The 13888-nt window shown below is 48.2% G+C and overlaps 2 protein-coding genes across 3 annotated transcripts in view; one reads left to right on the top strand and one right to left on the bottom strand.

Moving 5' to 3' along the window:
* LOC144151590 (uncharacterized) overlaps nucleotides 1–13888 on the bottom strand; it is a 351916-nt gene that overhangs the window by 173669 nt on the left and 164359 nt on the right. The gene's annotated exons all lie outside the window — the stretch shown is intronic.
* Nucleotides 7536–13888, top strand: part of LOC144152399 (uncharacterized) — a 41890-nt gene continuing 35537 nt past the window's right edge. The window contains exons 1-2 of the mRNA XM_077683667.1: nucleotides 7536–8646; nucleotides 9735–9860. Of these exons, the coding sequence (XP_077539793.1) occupies nucleotides 7618–8646; nucleotides 9735–9860 (1155 nt within the window). The 5' untranslated portion in view covers nucleotides 7536–7617. The remainder of the gene's footprint in view (nucleotides 8647–9734; nucleotides 9861–13888) is intronic.

Below are 13888 nucleotides of genomic sequence, written 5' to 3'. Positions count from 1 at the left end.
AAGTAAATTATCAATGATTAGCTGTCAGCTGCCCGTACAGCTACCCCCGAAGTTTTTCTCAGATAACTTTATATCTTTTTAGCAGCTCGGCAAGGGTCAGAAGTCATGGGATCTCGTGGTTGATTTCAAAGCGAGCCTTTATATGGGGGAGAGGGGAGCACGCGCTAGAACCCGCGGCCACCGGCTTCGCAAACTCGGCGTCTGCAGCGCGAACTCAGAGTCTCTGCTCCTCACTTCAGGCTCAAACCCGCGTGAACTGGCGAGGTGAACAGCACGCGAGAGACCACGCCACGAACGCAGGGCAGAGTGCTTTTAAAGGTAGAGCTGGCCAACACCATGTGCTCCTCACAAGGCGCACGCTCACGTGCCTTCGGTATTTTTCTTGGCATTTTTACAAGCTCCTCGTGCGGCGCAAGCCCGCGGGAAAGCCTGGACGACGCCAAGTAGTCGTCAAGAGGTGCACGCTGAGGCGCACTCGATATTTATTCTGTTTTTTTTTTCTGGTAGCCCCGCACGTCGGAACGAAAAGCTCAAACACCTCTGCTGTTAAAAAACGGGCATATTGTTCTTGAATCCTGTAGGACGTTCGGGTAGCGCCAACTACAGGACTTTGAGGGAACAAAGCTTAATTGTTGATGTGAGAAAGCCAGTCGTGGATTGGAAGCAAAGATTACTCAATCATTTGTTAACTGTGTTGCATTGGGCATCTGGGTGCAGAGTTTCTTTAACGCAGGTTTTACGTACTTACACGTCTGCCTACCGTAAACTACATAAAGTGAAGTTTCCGCAAAAGTCTGCAAAAGGATGCAATGCATAAAAATAAGTTAGCATGCTAGGCTACTTAACAGTAAATTGACGCTCCACATAAAAAACGAGTTGCCTAAAGGTAATATTAGTCACTTAGGCAACTGCATTACGTGTAGATAATTCTAACTGCAAAAGAAATAGTACTAAGGAACAAGTTCGCTGTTCATACGTATCATATTGTCGCTAAACCCGGGCCAACGAATTTGTTAGGGGCAGAAAGTCTGCTTTGTCTAGCGTGCTGACAGGAACGGAACTAAGTTAAGGTTAAACGCACTCGGAAATGGACGTCAACGGTGAACTCTCTTAACTTGAATAGTCTTCGGCAAAAACGTTAGACTCATAACTGGAACACATGCCATTCGTTTTATTTAGGAGCATGCATTTTAAAACATAAGTGTCTGCGCCGAGATCACAAGAAACTACCTCTATTTATTGTAAGTCATTCGTGTCATGTATGTAATTAAAAACTTTCAGCAATTTCGCCGGCCCTAATGAACCCAAATTGTGTGCTGAAACCTTGGAACAAAAATCCCTTAGACAATCTGTGCAGCAACCAAAGGCGGATAATAATAATAAAACATGCAAGTATGAGGCTGCCTTTATCTCATTAACAAGGCCATTCTCTTGCTAGCTGCATTTGCATGACTACACGGGTACTGAGGGTGTAGAAGATTTGTAGGCATATTTACGTTGAAACAACGAAGCAAGTTTGTGAAGCGGTGGGCGCAAGTTATTCAGTATTGAAAAGTGTATTTTCTTGAAATACTTTAGTTTTGTTTTTAAGCTGTCATTCCGTTTCATCAATGTCCACTGCCTTGGTGTAAAAACGTCATAGTAGCGCTTCGTTTTAGCGGCCCAGCGCAGCGCAGCTAATTTTGTATAAACGAAACGGCAGTCATGTGTGTTCGACAGGAACGCGGGGAAATGAGATTCGGTATAAAAGAAAAACGAGCAGATTTTAGTAGAACGATAATATTTTGGGAAATGAACAGATACGCCACAAAAAAACAGCAAGAAACGCAAATGGTGATGATGACACGCCAGGGCTGTTCCTTTGAATAATATCCACCCGGTACACCAGCGAAACAGTTCTTTTGCTTTTTTTTTATTGTGAGAACCTTTGCATAATTAAGTTACACTCTGCAAGGCCAGAGGAATGTAAATGCGGCCGAAAAAGGACCTAAGCAAGCGACGCAACGTTGTTGTGTCCTTGAGTCACCTCTCCCTGCTACGACTTGATAACATGCCATATTCAACTCAAATAGCATGCCTTCACCAGAAAATCACGCGGTACGAGCATGATCCAATTTTTTAACGGCAGATTCAAGCGAAATGAATGAGTGTTGCCTTGCCTGTCAGTGCATCGTTCCAGGAGTTGCTTACGACTGGGCGGAAAATGATAATGAACAGCGGGAAAATTTGTCGATTATGAGAACAATGAATATAATAATGAATTAGAAGTGAAAGGTATGAATCCGCCACGCTAATGCATGTGAGCATAATGAAAGTTTGGGGTTCTGATCTACAATGTATACGCGTCGGTGGAGGTGCACTAATTTGAATGACCAAAATGGAATTGTCTGCACGAAAGAGGCTACAATTTCCCGTGTTGTCTTTGACGCAGAGGCAATTTTAAACTCGGAAATGAGCGATGCTGCGGTGTGACTTTCCACGTAGTAATTTACGTTTGCAACAGAGGTGCAAAGCCACGATAAGTTTTAAATGTGGTGTGACGTCAATCTTAAGTTGGAAAAGGCGATTCCAAACTCTACAGTGCAATAATATATATTTAAAGGCAGGAAATTCGTACGGAGCAATAAATTTATGTGACGATGGCTAAATAGCGACGGAGATGTAAAGTGTAACATCTATTTGTAAGATGACCGGCTACCTGGAAGGAGTGAAGTAGTATTTTTCAGTTTCGCAAGAGGGAATAGGTTGATCTAGCACGGTCTTACGCTGAATTTTAAAAAGCATAAATAAACTTAGAGTAAGAAAAAGAAACCAAGAATCAGTGTTTTGGGAGATATTTCGTTTGGATTACCGTAAAAACCCGCGTATAATACGGACCCGCGTATAATACGAGGTGCAATTCTGGGACAGCAAAATCAGAAAAAAAGTTTTCATCCGCATATAATGCGTGGTACAGAGCCCAGAAAACATTTATTTTCACTGCAGTTACCGTTCAGTCATTGTCAGTTTTCGCTGGCACTGTCTCCCGACTTCCGTCCAGTCATCGTCAGGTTCGCTGCCGCTGTCTCCTGAAGTCGTCTTGTCGGAAATGTTTTCCCACAGAAAGTGGTCCTCAGTGCCATCAAGGGCGTTCGACATGCCGCATTGCCTAAAAGAGCGACTGACGAGCTCCTCTGTGATGCTGGCCCACGCATCCGCGATCCAGCCACAAAGCACCGCTGGAGACCCGCGTCAGCCATTCGGTAGCTGTCACTTACGGGTCTCCTGACCTCATCCACTCTTGGTAGCAGGACCTGATGCAGTCTTTGAAAGGCTTGTTGATGCAAACGTCTAGCGGTTGCAGCTAGGATGTCATTCCCCCTGGAATGATAATGAGTTCGGTGCGGGGTTCGCGCAACAACTTCTTCACGGAATCGGCCAGGTGGCAGCGAAAGGCGTCCAACACGAGGACTGACGGGAACCCCCAACAGTGCTCCAGGCCGCCGACACCACACAGACTTTATCCTGTCAAGCACCAGTTGCTTTCTTCACCCACGAATGCTGCCGTCGGTGACGCCGAACTGCAGTCTGCGGCGCAATTCCTGATGGTCTCGGCACATAAAATAACCTTTCCTTTAGTTTCAGCCGAATACTGTTTTCGTGCACCCGAAATCGTGATAGACTTGCAGTGAACGTGCCGAGATCCTTAGCGTGGTCAAAACAATCAAAATGGCGCCGGCTGAAAGAAGCAGCAGCCAGCTAACGCCACCGCAAGATGGCGCACCCTCCGCTGAAGCCGAAAGTGCAAATTTTCGGCTGAAAACTTTGGGATCCACATAGAATACGAGGCACAAATTTTACATAGTAAAATTTGGAAAAACACCTCGTATTATACGCGGGTTTTTACGGTAAGTCAAACATAAGTAATGCGAAAATGTTACCTCGAAGTCGAGATCTAAACCGACATCTACCACGTGGCTGGCAGAAGTTCGACCGATCCAATCCCACAAATGTTCGAAAAATCGCGTCGGCGGAAAGCCAAGGCGTTTGAGGTGTCTCTCCAAGTGGACGGGTCAATGGAAGAGAGCAAGTGGTGTCGAAATTATTCTCACCGCTCTGAGATGTCTTGTCGCGCAACAAAATATGCACACATTCTCTTTAGTTGTAAAACTGCGTCGGCTGTTTCTGCAAGCCAGGGGTGTTCAGGGTTGTCACACCGATGCCTACAACAGCAAACGATTGAAAATAAATGTTTTCTTGGATAGCGTGTAAAGTGTGAATTCGACTACCCAATTAAGGTACAGCAATGTTACGGGGCAGCGGCAGAAAACGCTACCGTCTTTTCTTCGTCATTTGCAACCAGAAAGGCGGATGCGCGAACGCGTTTTTTAACAAAAACTTCCTCACTGTGGTCTTCCCTACTTAAGACCGTTCTACATGGTGCGAATTCGCAAGTAAATTCGCGACAACTTATCGTTCCTACTGCGACAGCTTTGTGCTCACATTCATTCATTCATTCATTCATTCATTCATCAAAGTCTTCTGTACAGGATTAATTTTCTCGTCAATCTAAGCACGCATTCCTTCTAAAATGGGCACGGGTACGTCGTAGCTGCTCAGATGGCTGACCGATCTCGCCTTCCCCATTTCCAGGTTGGTAATGGGTTTTCTCTTTATTTTAAGTGCAGTGTCAATCGCTGTCCTGGATAGTTCCTGTGCCTATCTGGGTTGAATGCTCCACGAGTGCGTTAACATTGCGCGAATGCTATTGGGTGGCATTGATGTCGAGAGTAAGCCTCAGCCCCACGTAAATTCCCCGAAGGCGAACAAAAACCCTCGAAGAAAGAAAGTGATCACGAAACCACAATTTTGTAGTATTTAGGAGATGTTAAACAACAACTAGAAACAAGGTCAAAGGAGTCTATTGCAGGCTGCAAGCAATGGAGAAGCGGCAAAGGGATCTCTCGAAACAAAACTGCTGAATTCAGGTGAACGCTTGCATGAAATTGAAGCCTGGATGGACGTTATCGATCGCATTGAGTGCGGTCTGCAAAGTGTGCAAAACGCCATTAAAGACCTGTTTTGTATTTTTCACGACCACCTTGACGATCTTGAAGGCAGAGGCGAAATCAATTGTTTACTTTTACACGGAGTAGAGGCCATTAAAAAAACCCCTGCACGAAACAACAAAAATGAAAAGTTCAAAATATATTTGCATAACACTTTGCCTAAACACTAAGACCAAATTCAATCGAGCCGGCTGACCGCTTGGGAGGACCGTATAGAGCAGGAAAACGCATATTACTGTCCAATCCAGCAGCTATAAAAATAACCATAGGATAATAAATCGAGGCTAAAAGGCTGCGATGTATCACTGACTGAAGTTTTTCCACCGGCACAAGACAAGCTACGAAAACATTAAACCCAGTTCCACCCAGTGTGAAACCTGCTGAATAGCGGAGCTGCGGTTCTCTTGTAGCGGCTCGAATATAAATGGACGCTCGGTCCCGAACGGCAGCGTCGTCGGCGCGCAAATTCTGCAGGGCGGGCTAAAAAATCGGAAGCTAAAGGTCACCGGCGCGAGTCAACGTCCCCCTTCTCTAGCGGGAGGTAAACGAACCTGCCCCTGCGAGACCACTGCGCCGTCTATCTGTGTGTCTGAGAACCGCCAGTTTGGCGGTACCCAGACGCATCGATAGAGGCCGGCGGTGGGTCTGGGAACCTGCTGCTACGCCTGCGTGACGCACGGCCTACAGCAGACGGACGAAAAGGCTCGACTTACCACTGCGTCGATGTTAAAAGCTGTTTTGATATAGCAAAGAGTGTATAGGTTCGACTGAATTCAAACTTCTTCACAACAGGATGACCGTAAATGGTGCAACATACGCTTACACTCGACTAATTGACGGCGAGCTCGAAATATCCGCTAATAAAGCAACTAGTGCTTAGAATACCGGCGGTGCCAACATCCAATAACCAGCCTCAAACACTCGCGCGCGCAGTAGCTGCGCACTTACTCTTTTTCCTAATCACACAAATGCTCCTTCCTGTACGCGCAGACAAAATGTAAACTTTTTGCAATTATCATCGGTTAACCGCGCAGGCGCTGGAACAGTTTTATCAGCTCAAGTTGTATTTACCAACGCGAGAACAGCTATGAACAAGCGGGACCAGCTTAGCTCTATTTTCAGCTCATGAGACGCGGACATAATTGTTCAACCGAAACATGGCTATTATGTAAAGTGCGTTGCAGCGAAATTCTACACGGTAGCAAAGGTTACGAATTTTATCGCTGCAGCAGGGAAGGACGGCACGAGCTATCGGTATAGCCAATGCCGCCTGTATAAACATTGCCTGACGCGTCGCCCGCTTTCCGATGGGAGCGGAAGGGACGCTTAGTTCGGGCACTCCTCCGGTATGTGGCGCTCGCCGCCGGACGTCCCACCTTATGTAATTGCTCGCGAGTCGCGAACACTGCACCCACTTCTACTGCATGTGTCTGACAGCTTGCGCGAAGGCGTCGGAGCGCCGCCTTGGGAACACTAGACAAACTGTCAACTATTTTGCATAGTTTTCGAGAAGCGGCGCTGGCTGGCGGACATGAAAGCACGTAGGAAGGCTACGGAGCGGGAAAGGGTAGGAGACAGTAACAGGAGAGTGGCTGTTTGGTCATTTTGTGCTCACGCGTTAGGCTAGGATTATACAGCCGGCGTTGGTATAGCTCATGACATCCAGTCGTTTCTTATATATATCAAAACATATGTGGAAACTGTTTGGCCCTGCGCTAGTTTCGCTAAGACAAAACTTATAATTGTTAACTGTTGGCGCCCCCCCCCCTCAACGCTTCCGAAGGTTTAATTTATGAACTCCACGATCTTCTCAATATTGTCGCGAATCATGTATTTGGTTTGTTTGCTTATGCTTTTGCCGCACGGCTGCGCCGGGCAGTTTTATCGTGTTATTCGTGGGCCAAGAGAAGCGCGCGTTCCATTCTTTATGCCGCACGGGTTATCTCCTTTGATAGGGAGAGCGTTTCGAACTAGCGTCAACAGTGTATCAGGCTACACTGGCGGCAGCGTAGCCGGAAACAGCAACTATGGGTCTTGGGGTATATAAACCGTCGAAACAATAAAGCTTCCTCTTGGCTGCTCCACCACTTGGGTGTGCGTGTCGTCTCTCATCGGCTGATACATGGCGCAGCCGACAGCCGAATTATCGCCGTAATGTTGTAATCCCGCTTCGGACACCTTTGCAAAAATGGATGCACTACGTCAGCCGCCACCGCTCGTGTGCTCGGGCAACCTTGACGTAAACTGGACGCGATTCCGGCAGCGCCTCGACATCTTCATGTTAGCGACCGCATTCTCCACAAAGAAGCCCGCCGAGAAAGTCGCGCTGCTGCTGCACGTTGCCGGCAAAGAGACGCTTGAGGTGTACAACACCTTCAAGTTTTCCGACGGAGAGTCCCGTGACGACTACGATGTGGTAGTGAAAAAGTTCGAGGAGTACTGTGTCCCAAAGAAAAATGGGATCTACGAGCGCCACGTGTTCCGAACAAGGCAGCAAGCGGAAGGTGAGCCCTTTGAGCAATTTCTTCGTGACCTGAAAATCAAGGTTCAGTCTTGCGGTTTTTCAAGTATGGCCGAGTCTATGTTGAGGGACCAGGTCGTCTACGGAATCCGTGACAAAAAGCTGCGAACAAAGCTGCTCAAGGAAACGGATCTGACGCTGGAAACAGCCGTTCGCCTTTGTCAAGCAACGGAAGCCGCAGATAGGCAAAATATGGTATGGAATGATCAAGAGAAGTGCGTAGACGTTGTGCGGCCGGATAAGTGTGTCGATGCCGTGTGGCCGGAAAAGCACAGGGTCCGGCGCTCAAGATGCACAAGGTGTAACACACTGCACGATGACCGAGCCTGCCCAGCCTTCGGGAAAACGTGCTTTCGGTGCGGTAAGAGCAATCATTTTGTCGCCCGCTGCCCTGCAAAGCCCAAGAGCCGGCAGAGCTGCTGCATAACTGCAACGGACCAAGCGCGTGGGAAAACAGCTAGCTCGTGCCAAGAGAACACTGCCAGTGACGAGTCGTCAGGGGAGTTTGACATCCTGGATGTTGGAGTGTGTACGATTGCGTCGCGTCCAGAGTGGCTTGTTACGGTTGGTGTGGGTGCAACAGGCAAACTCTCCTTGAAAGTCGACACCGGGTCGCAGGCCAACCTGTTGCCCTATTCGCTGTACAGGAAGCTCAGCAAGAATGCTTCTGTCCGGCCCAGCCCAGCAACACTTCGAAGCTACACGGGAGGCATAATCAAGCCCATAGGCCTGGTTACTCTCCATCTGAAGATGAACGGCACCACAGCGCCAGTAGACTTCTTCGTGGTCAAGAATGGACATCAAGCCCTGCTTGGCCTGGAAACTAGCGAAAAACTCGGCTTAGTATCGAGAGTCGACTCTGTCAAGGAGGAAGACATTGTTAGTCAGTTTCCGGACGTGTTCTCAGGAACTGGTTGTTTGGGCCGCCCCTACCATCTGACTCTGCGCGAGGGAGCCCAGCCAATAGTCCAGCCAGCACGGCGTGTGCCCCAAGCCCTGAGGACGCCACTGAAATCGGAGCTGGATCGCATGGAAAAGGAGGACATCATACGCAAAGTTCCCGACCCCAGCGAATGGGTAAGCCCACTCGTGTTGATAAGAAAAAGGATGGCTCGCTCAGAGTGTGCATGGATCCGCGGGAGCTAAACCAGAACCTAAAGCGAGAGCACTATCAGTTGCCCAGGCGCGAAGACATCGAATCTGACCTGGCCGGAGCCACTGTTTTCACTACTCTTGATGCTAAAGCTGGATTTCACCAAGTGCCGCTCGATCCCAGTTCGTCTGAGATCTGTACCTTCGGAACACCGTTTGGCCGGTACTGTTTTCTACGGCTACCATTTGGCATAGCCTCAGCGCCAGAGGTGTTTCAGAGAGTGTTGGCCGAGATTTTTGAGAGCATAGAGGGTGTTCGCCTCTACATAGACGACATCCTTATCTGGGGTCGAGACCAAGCAGAACATGATGAAAGGTTGCTACGTGTGCTCGAAGCGGCACGCAAAGCAGGGTTAACCTTTAATCGGAACAAGTGTAAATTCGCTCAAAGCTCGGTCTGTTTCCTTGGAGATGTCATCAGTGCAGAAGGCATCACACCCAACCCAAGTTTGGTCTGTGGTCTGACCCACATGCCCACTCCAGGAGATAAGAAGGCCCTGCGTCGCTTATTGGGTATGATCAACTACTTTCGGAAGTACGTTCCAAACTTAGCACAGAAAACGAAGAACCTTCGTAGCCTGACTCGCGAGGACTCGGAATTTGAGTGGCTTCCCCCTCACGAAGAGGAACTTGCCGAGTTGAAGGACATACTCTCGCAGCCACCAGTGTTGGCAGTGTTCGATCCTTTGAAAGCCACAAAGATATCCACTGATGCCTCACCCACAGGCCTCGGAGCAGTGCTCTTACAGTTGCATGGAGAAATCTGGCGGCCAGTGGCCTATGCATCGAGGGCACTCTCGGACCCTGGGACACGTTATGCGCAAATTGAAAAGGAGGCTTTGGGCTCGGTGTTCGGCTGTGAAAGGTTTCATCATTTTGTGTATGCTGCTGACTTCACCCTTGAAACAGACCACCAGCCATTAATCGCAATTTCAAAAAAGGGTTTGAATGACATGCCTCCCAGGCTGCAGAGATTCTTCGTACGGTGGTTGAAGTATACTTTCACCTTGCAGTATGTTCCTGGCTCGCAGCTCGTCCTGGCTGATACGCTGTCCCGGCAGAAAACTCACATCCCCAGAGAGCCGAACGACCTCACAGTGGACATCGAGTTGCATGCCACCCATGTCCTCTTCGACCTGGTAGCGCCAACGACCCTCGACAAACTCGTCACAGAGACCCAACATGACCCCATTTTCCAACAGGTGATATCGGCGTTGTCAAACAATAGCCCAGTCGATCGGTTGTACAGACCATTCTATGCCGAATTGACCGTTGTCAATGGAGTATTGTTCAAAGGCAGCCGTGTTGTCGTGCCTTCATCAATGCGAGCCGACATGCTAAAACGGTTGCACGAAAGTCACCTGGGCATCTCCAAGTGTAAAGCTAGAGCAAGGCAACTCATGTTTTGGCCGGGGATGAATGCGGACATTGTGGCATTTGGCAACAGATGCTCAGCGTGCAAGGCACTTGCTTATAAACTGCCACAGGAGCCATTCCGGATTCGTTAGGTACCCAAACACCCATGGAGCAGGGTAGGTGTTGACCTACTTGAGTATGCCCATCAGACCTATCTTGTGGTATACGACGCACAGTCAAACTTTTTGGAGCTAGAAAAGTTGCAGAACGCAACTGCGGCAGAAGTTGCAGATAAGCTGAAGGCAATCTTTTCCCGTCATGGCATTCCAGTGGAGGAGAATTCGGAAAATAGCCCTCAATTCACCTCGCGCGAGTTCAGTCAGTTTGCGGCCAAATATGAGTTCCGTCATGTTACGTCAAGTCCTCGTTATCCCCAGTCTAATGGCCTCGCAGAAAAGGGCGTGCAAGTGGCAAAACGTATCTTGCGTAAATGTGCTCTGACTGGCGATGATCACTGGCTGGGTCTGCTGAACTATAGAACAATGCCCTTGGAGGACGGACGGTCACCCAGCGAACTACTCATGGGCAGGAGGCTTAGGACTAGGCTTCCCGACTTTGGGAAGGCAAGGGGGACTCAAGTGAAAAAGCACAAGCAGATAATGCAGGGCTGTCGTCTCTCGCAACTGCAACCTGGTGACGTAGTTCGTTTACAGAGCGATGTGGGATGGAACCCCAAAGCCCGGGTGTTGGAGGAATGCTCACCCCGCTCGTACCGCCTGGTAACTGATACTGGCCGTTGCTTTCGCGGGAACAGGAGACACCTGCTTCGTACAGAGGAGCCCCTAGACGACACCTTGAGCGACACCGACTCCAGCATTCCGCCAGAGCAGGAAATCCTCAAGCTGCTCGAACCCAGCCAGCCAGTACCGAACCCAGAAGATGTAGACCATCTTGCCCAATCCTTGCTTGGGGTCACCACTCCTACACAACAGTCACAGCCTGTACCAAGGAGATCGACCAGACCTCGAAAGCCCCGCGTCAAGCTTGACTATGATGAACGGTTCAACCAAATTCCGTAATTCTAAAAGGAAGGAAGATGTATCAGGCTACATTGGCGGCAGCGTAGCCGGAAACAGCAACTATGGGTCGGGGGGTATATAAACCGTCGAAACAAAAAAGCTTCCTCTTGGCTGCTCCACCACTTGGGTGTGCGTGTCGTCTCTCATCGGCTGATACAAACAGCCTAGAATAATCTTCTTTCATCTGCAGTGTTCTGGATGTAATTCGACAGTTCGAGAAACACTGGCGCCCAAAGATAAATTCCCGCAGAACACGCCGCGGTATTCGATTCCCCGACACTCGCCTGCGCATGACACTTTGTTGAATGCTGCTTCGCCACCTATGTATTTTTGGGTTGTTAGGGGAGTACAAGTTCACTCCAATAAACTTGCTTTTCCTTCAAGCCAACTGCGTCATTTTTGCCTTTGTGACGATACTCCCACCCGTCGGATCCCTTCTTTACAAGTAGATTTATTACGTGATTGCAATTCTCGGTCAATTATTAATATCTAGATAATCCCAAACATTATCTAGTCCGGCCCATGTCCGATTCTTAAGCCTTTCTCGATGCAATCTGAGAATTTTCTTTTGTGTTTTCCAACAACTCACGTGGTTTCAGAATCTACGAGAAGCTTCCAGAATTCTAGCAGCACACTGGATTTAATTTTGACGACACACCGAGATATGTTGTCAAGTATAACCTACCTAATCGCCTCGCCTTCGACTTCGACAACGGCTTCGGAAACTGACGAAACGACGGTAGTGAGTAGTCACAATACAGAACGCTGCACTAGACATATCGTTCGGTTGGAAAAATACGATACGGCTGCTTTCGCTTGCATAACCAGCCTAGCCGAACTAAGCCGCAGACGTTTTTTTTTTGTCTGCGGGAGGACATACGATACGAAAGTCGAAACTGGGACCCACACGAGGGGTGATCATGCGTGATTACAGAGAAAAGGAGGAGTTCTGATTGATTGTTTAATTGATTGACATACTGATTAATTTCGTAGGATGGCGGGATTTTCCTGAGAAAGCAGTTTACCTTCCGGAAACTAAGATGTGTGGGGCAGCTTGCCTGCATCAGCACCGAGTCTCGATATGCTCCTTTAGGGCTCCTTCGGTCACATTTATCCTACTGCGCATTTAGAGCTAGGATTATGGCCATGCAGGTATGTATGCGGGTGGAATTAATGTCGTAGTGCCAATCACGTAGAAGGAACAGTGCTCGAGAATGCCTCTTGATGCGCATAACGTAGCAGTTGGCTCAAACCATCCACACAACGCTGAGAAAATGGAAGCTGAACCGTACACAGGCTGGGGAATCAATTGTATACGAGGTAAGAATACTTGCGTGCCGGGAAACGATAACACTATAATGTGGTAGAAACTTGGTGGTGGATTTCTAGATAAGGCACCTCTCCATTGCGTGCACCTATACTCTGTTGTTCGTGGCCCCCACAAATGTGGTGAGGGTGTATGTAGAAACAAAGAACAAAGCATGTGGGGTCTCAGTCATAGGTTGAATGTTACTCGAAGGATCGAAGTGATGACAGCAGGAAAAAAAACCGAAACAGCCGAGAATACACAGTCCCACACAAATACACGACATATACCACATTGCAAACGTTTTTTTCGCCTAGTCACTTCACCCTAGTTTTCCGTATTTGCCCTGACAACACTTTCATAGAAAGCAGTCCGGGATTGCTTGCTTCTAAAGTATTCATCTTGAATTGCTTTGAGTTCCTACCTCCTTATCGTACGAGGGCGAGGTCCACTGCACACAGAAAAACTAGATTACTTCTGAATTCACGAAAAAGAATTTCCGAAAATGGAATTCACCTCTACAGAGGTGTCACCCCGAAATAAACGATCATTTTGGTAGCAGGCCAGGAAGCGTTAAACTCCACAAGCTTTAAAGCTCGCCCGATCCATTTCTCAACTTAGATTAGAAAACTTAGGCTCTTGGAAGAAACGCCTTAATGAACACGTTTTGTCTTTTTGTTTTGTTTAGTTCCGACAGCAGGTTGTTTTCAAACAAAAAACGAGCAACACCCGAGAAGAGCCTACACAAACGTCCATTCAAATTAATTAGCCTTTTCCGCACCTTGCATGTGCGTTCCAGTTATTTCCCGACTTGAGCGGGTCAACAATTAAATTCCCGGGTGGGTTGCTGCATGTCGAGGAAAATAGAAGGAGCGAAAGGGCGTGTCCAAAAGTGCTCGTACGGAAAGAAGGGCCGGGTCGTGTCGACGGGCAAGTATCGAGTCACAGCACGGAGAGATTTTAATTAGCCGTCCAGGCCAAGCCATCCACGAAATTAGCTTAGAGTTAGGCGGTCACGGGAGTGAGTACGAAACGCTGCGTTGGCCTTTATTTGGAGTATTTTCAGGTGTGGCCAACTCATTTCTAGTTTTATACCAAAGTTTGCGAAGAGCCTCCTCTTAATTCAGGCACAGTCAATGACATGAACGAAGTTAGAGTTTCGATTAGTGGACTATTGGGAACCGAAGCATGTGCCTGAAATATCCGGAATGCCGTAGTTGGGAGATCCGGATTTCTCCTAAACACTCTGCGGTCGTTAACGAACGGTGAGGTCTCGCACACCCTAGGTTGTTGGTTTTTTGCCTCAGTCAAAGAACAGCGCCGCGGGTAGAAAAAAAACCTGCGATTTCGTGGTCAAAAACTCAACGCTTCAGCAACTTAATCACTGCCCCACGCGTGCCCTTAATCGTCAAAGACTTTTTATGAC

Source organism: Haemaphysalis longicornis, unplaced genomic scaffold (assembly GCF_048455015.1).
Source record: "Haemaphysalis longicornis isolate Haplotype H1 unplaced genomic scaffold, Haemaphysalis longicornis Haplotype H1 scaffold_9, whole genome shotgun sequence".
NCBI lineage: Eukaryota > Metazoa > Arthropoda > Arachnida > Ixodida > Ixodidae > Haemaphysalis > Haemaphysalis longicornis.
Note: the sequence above shows the minus strand (reverse complement) of the source record. Positions and strands in the feature narration are given on the sequence as shown.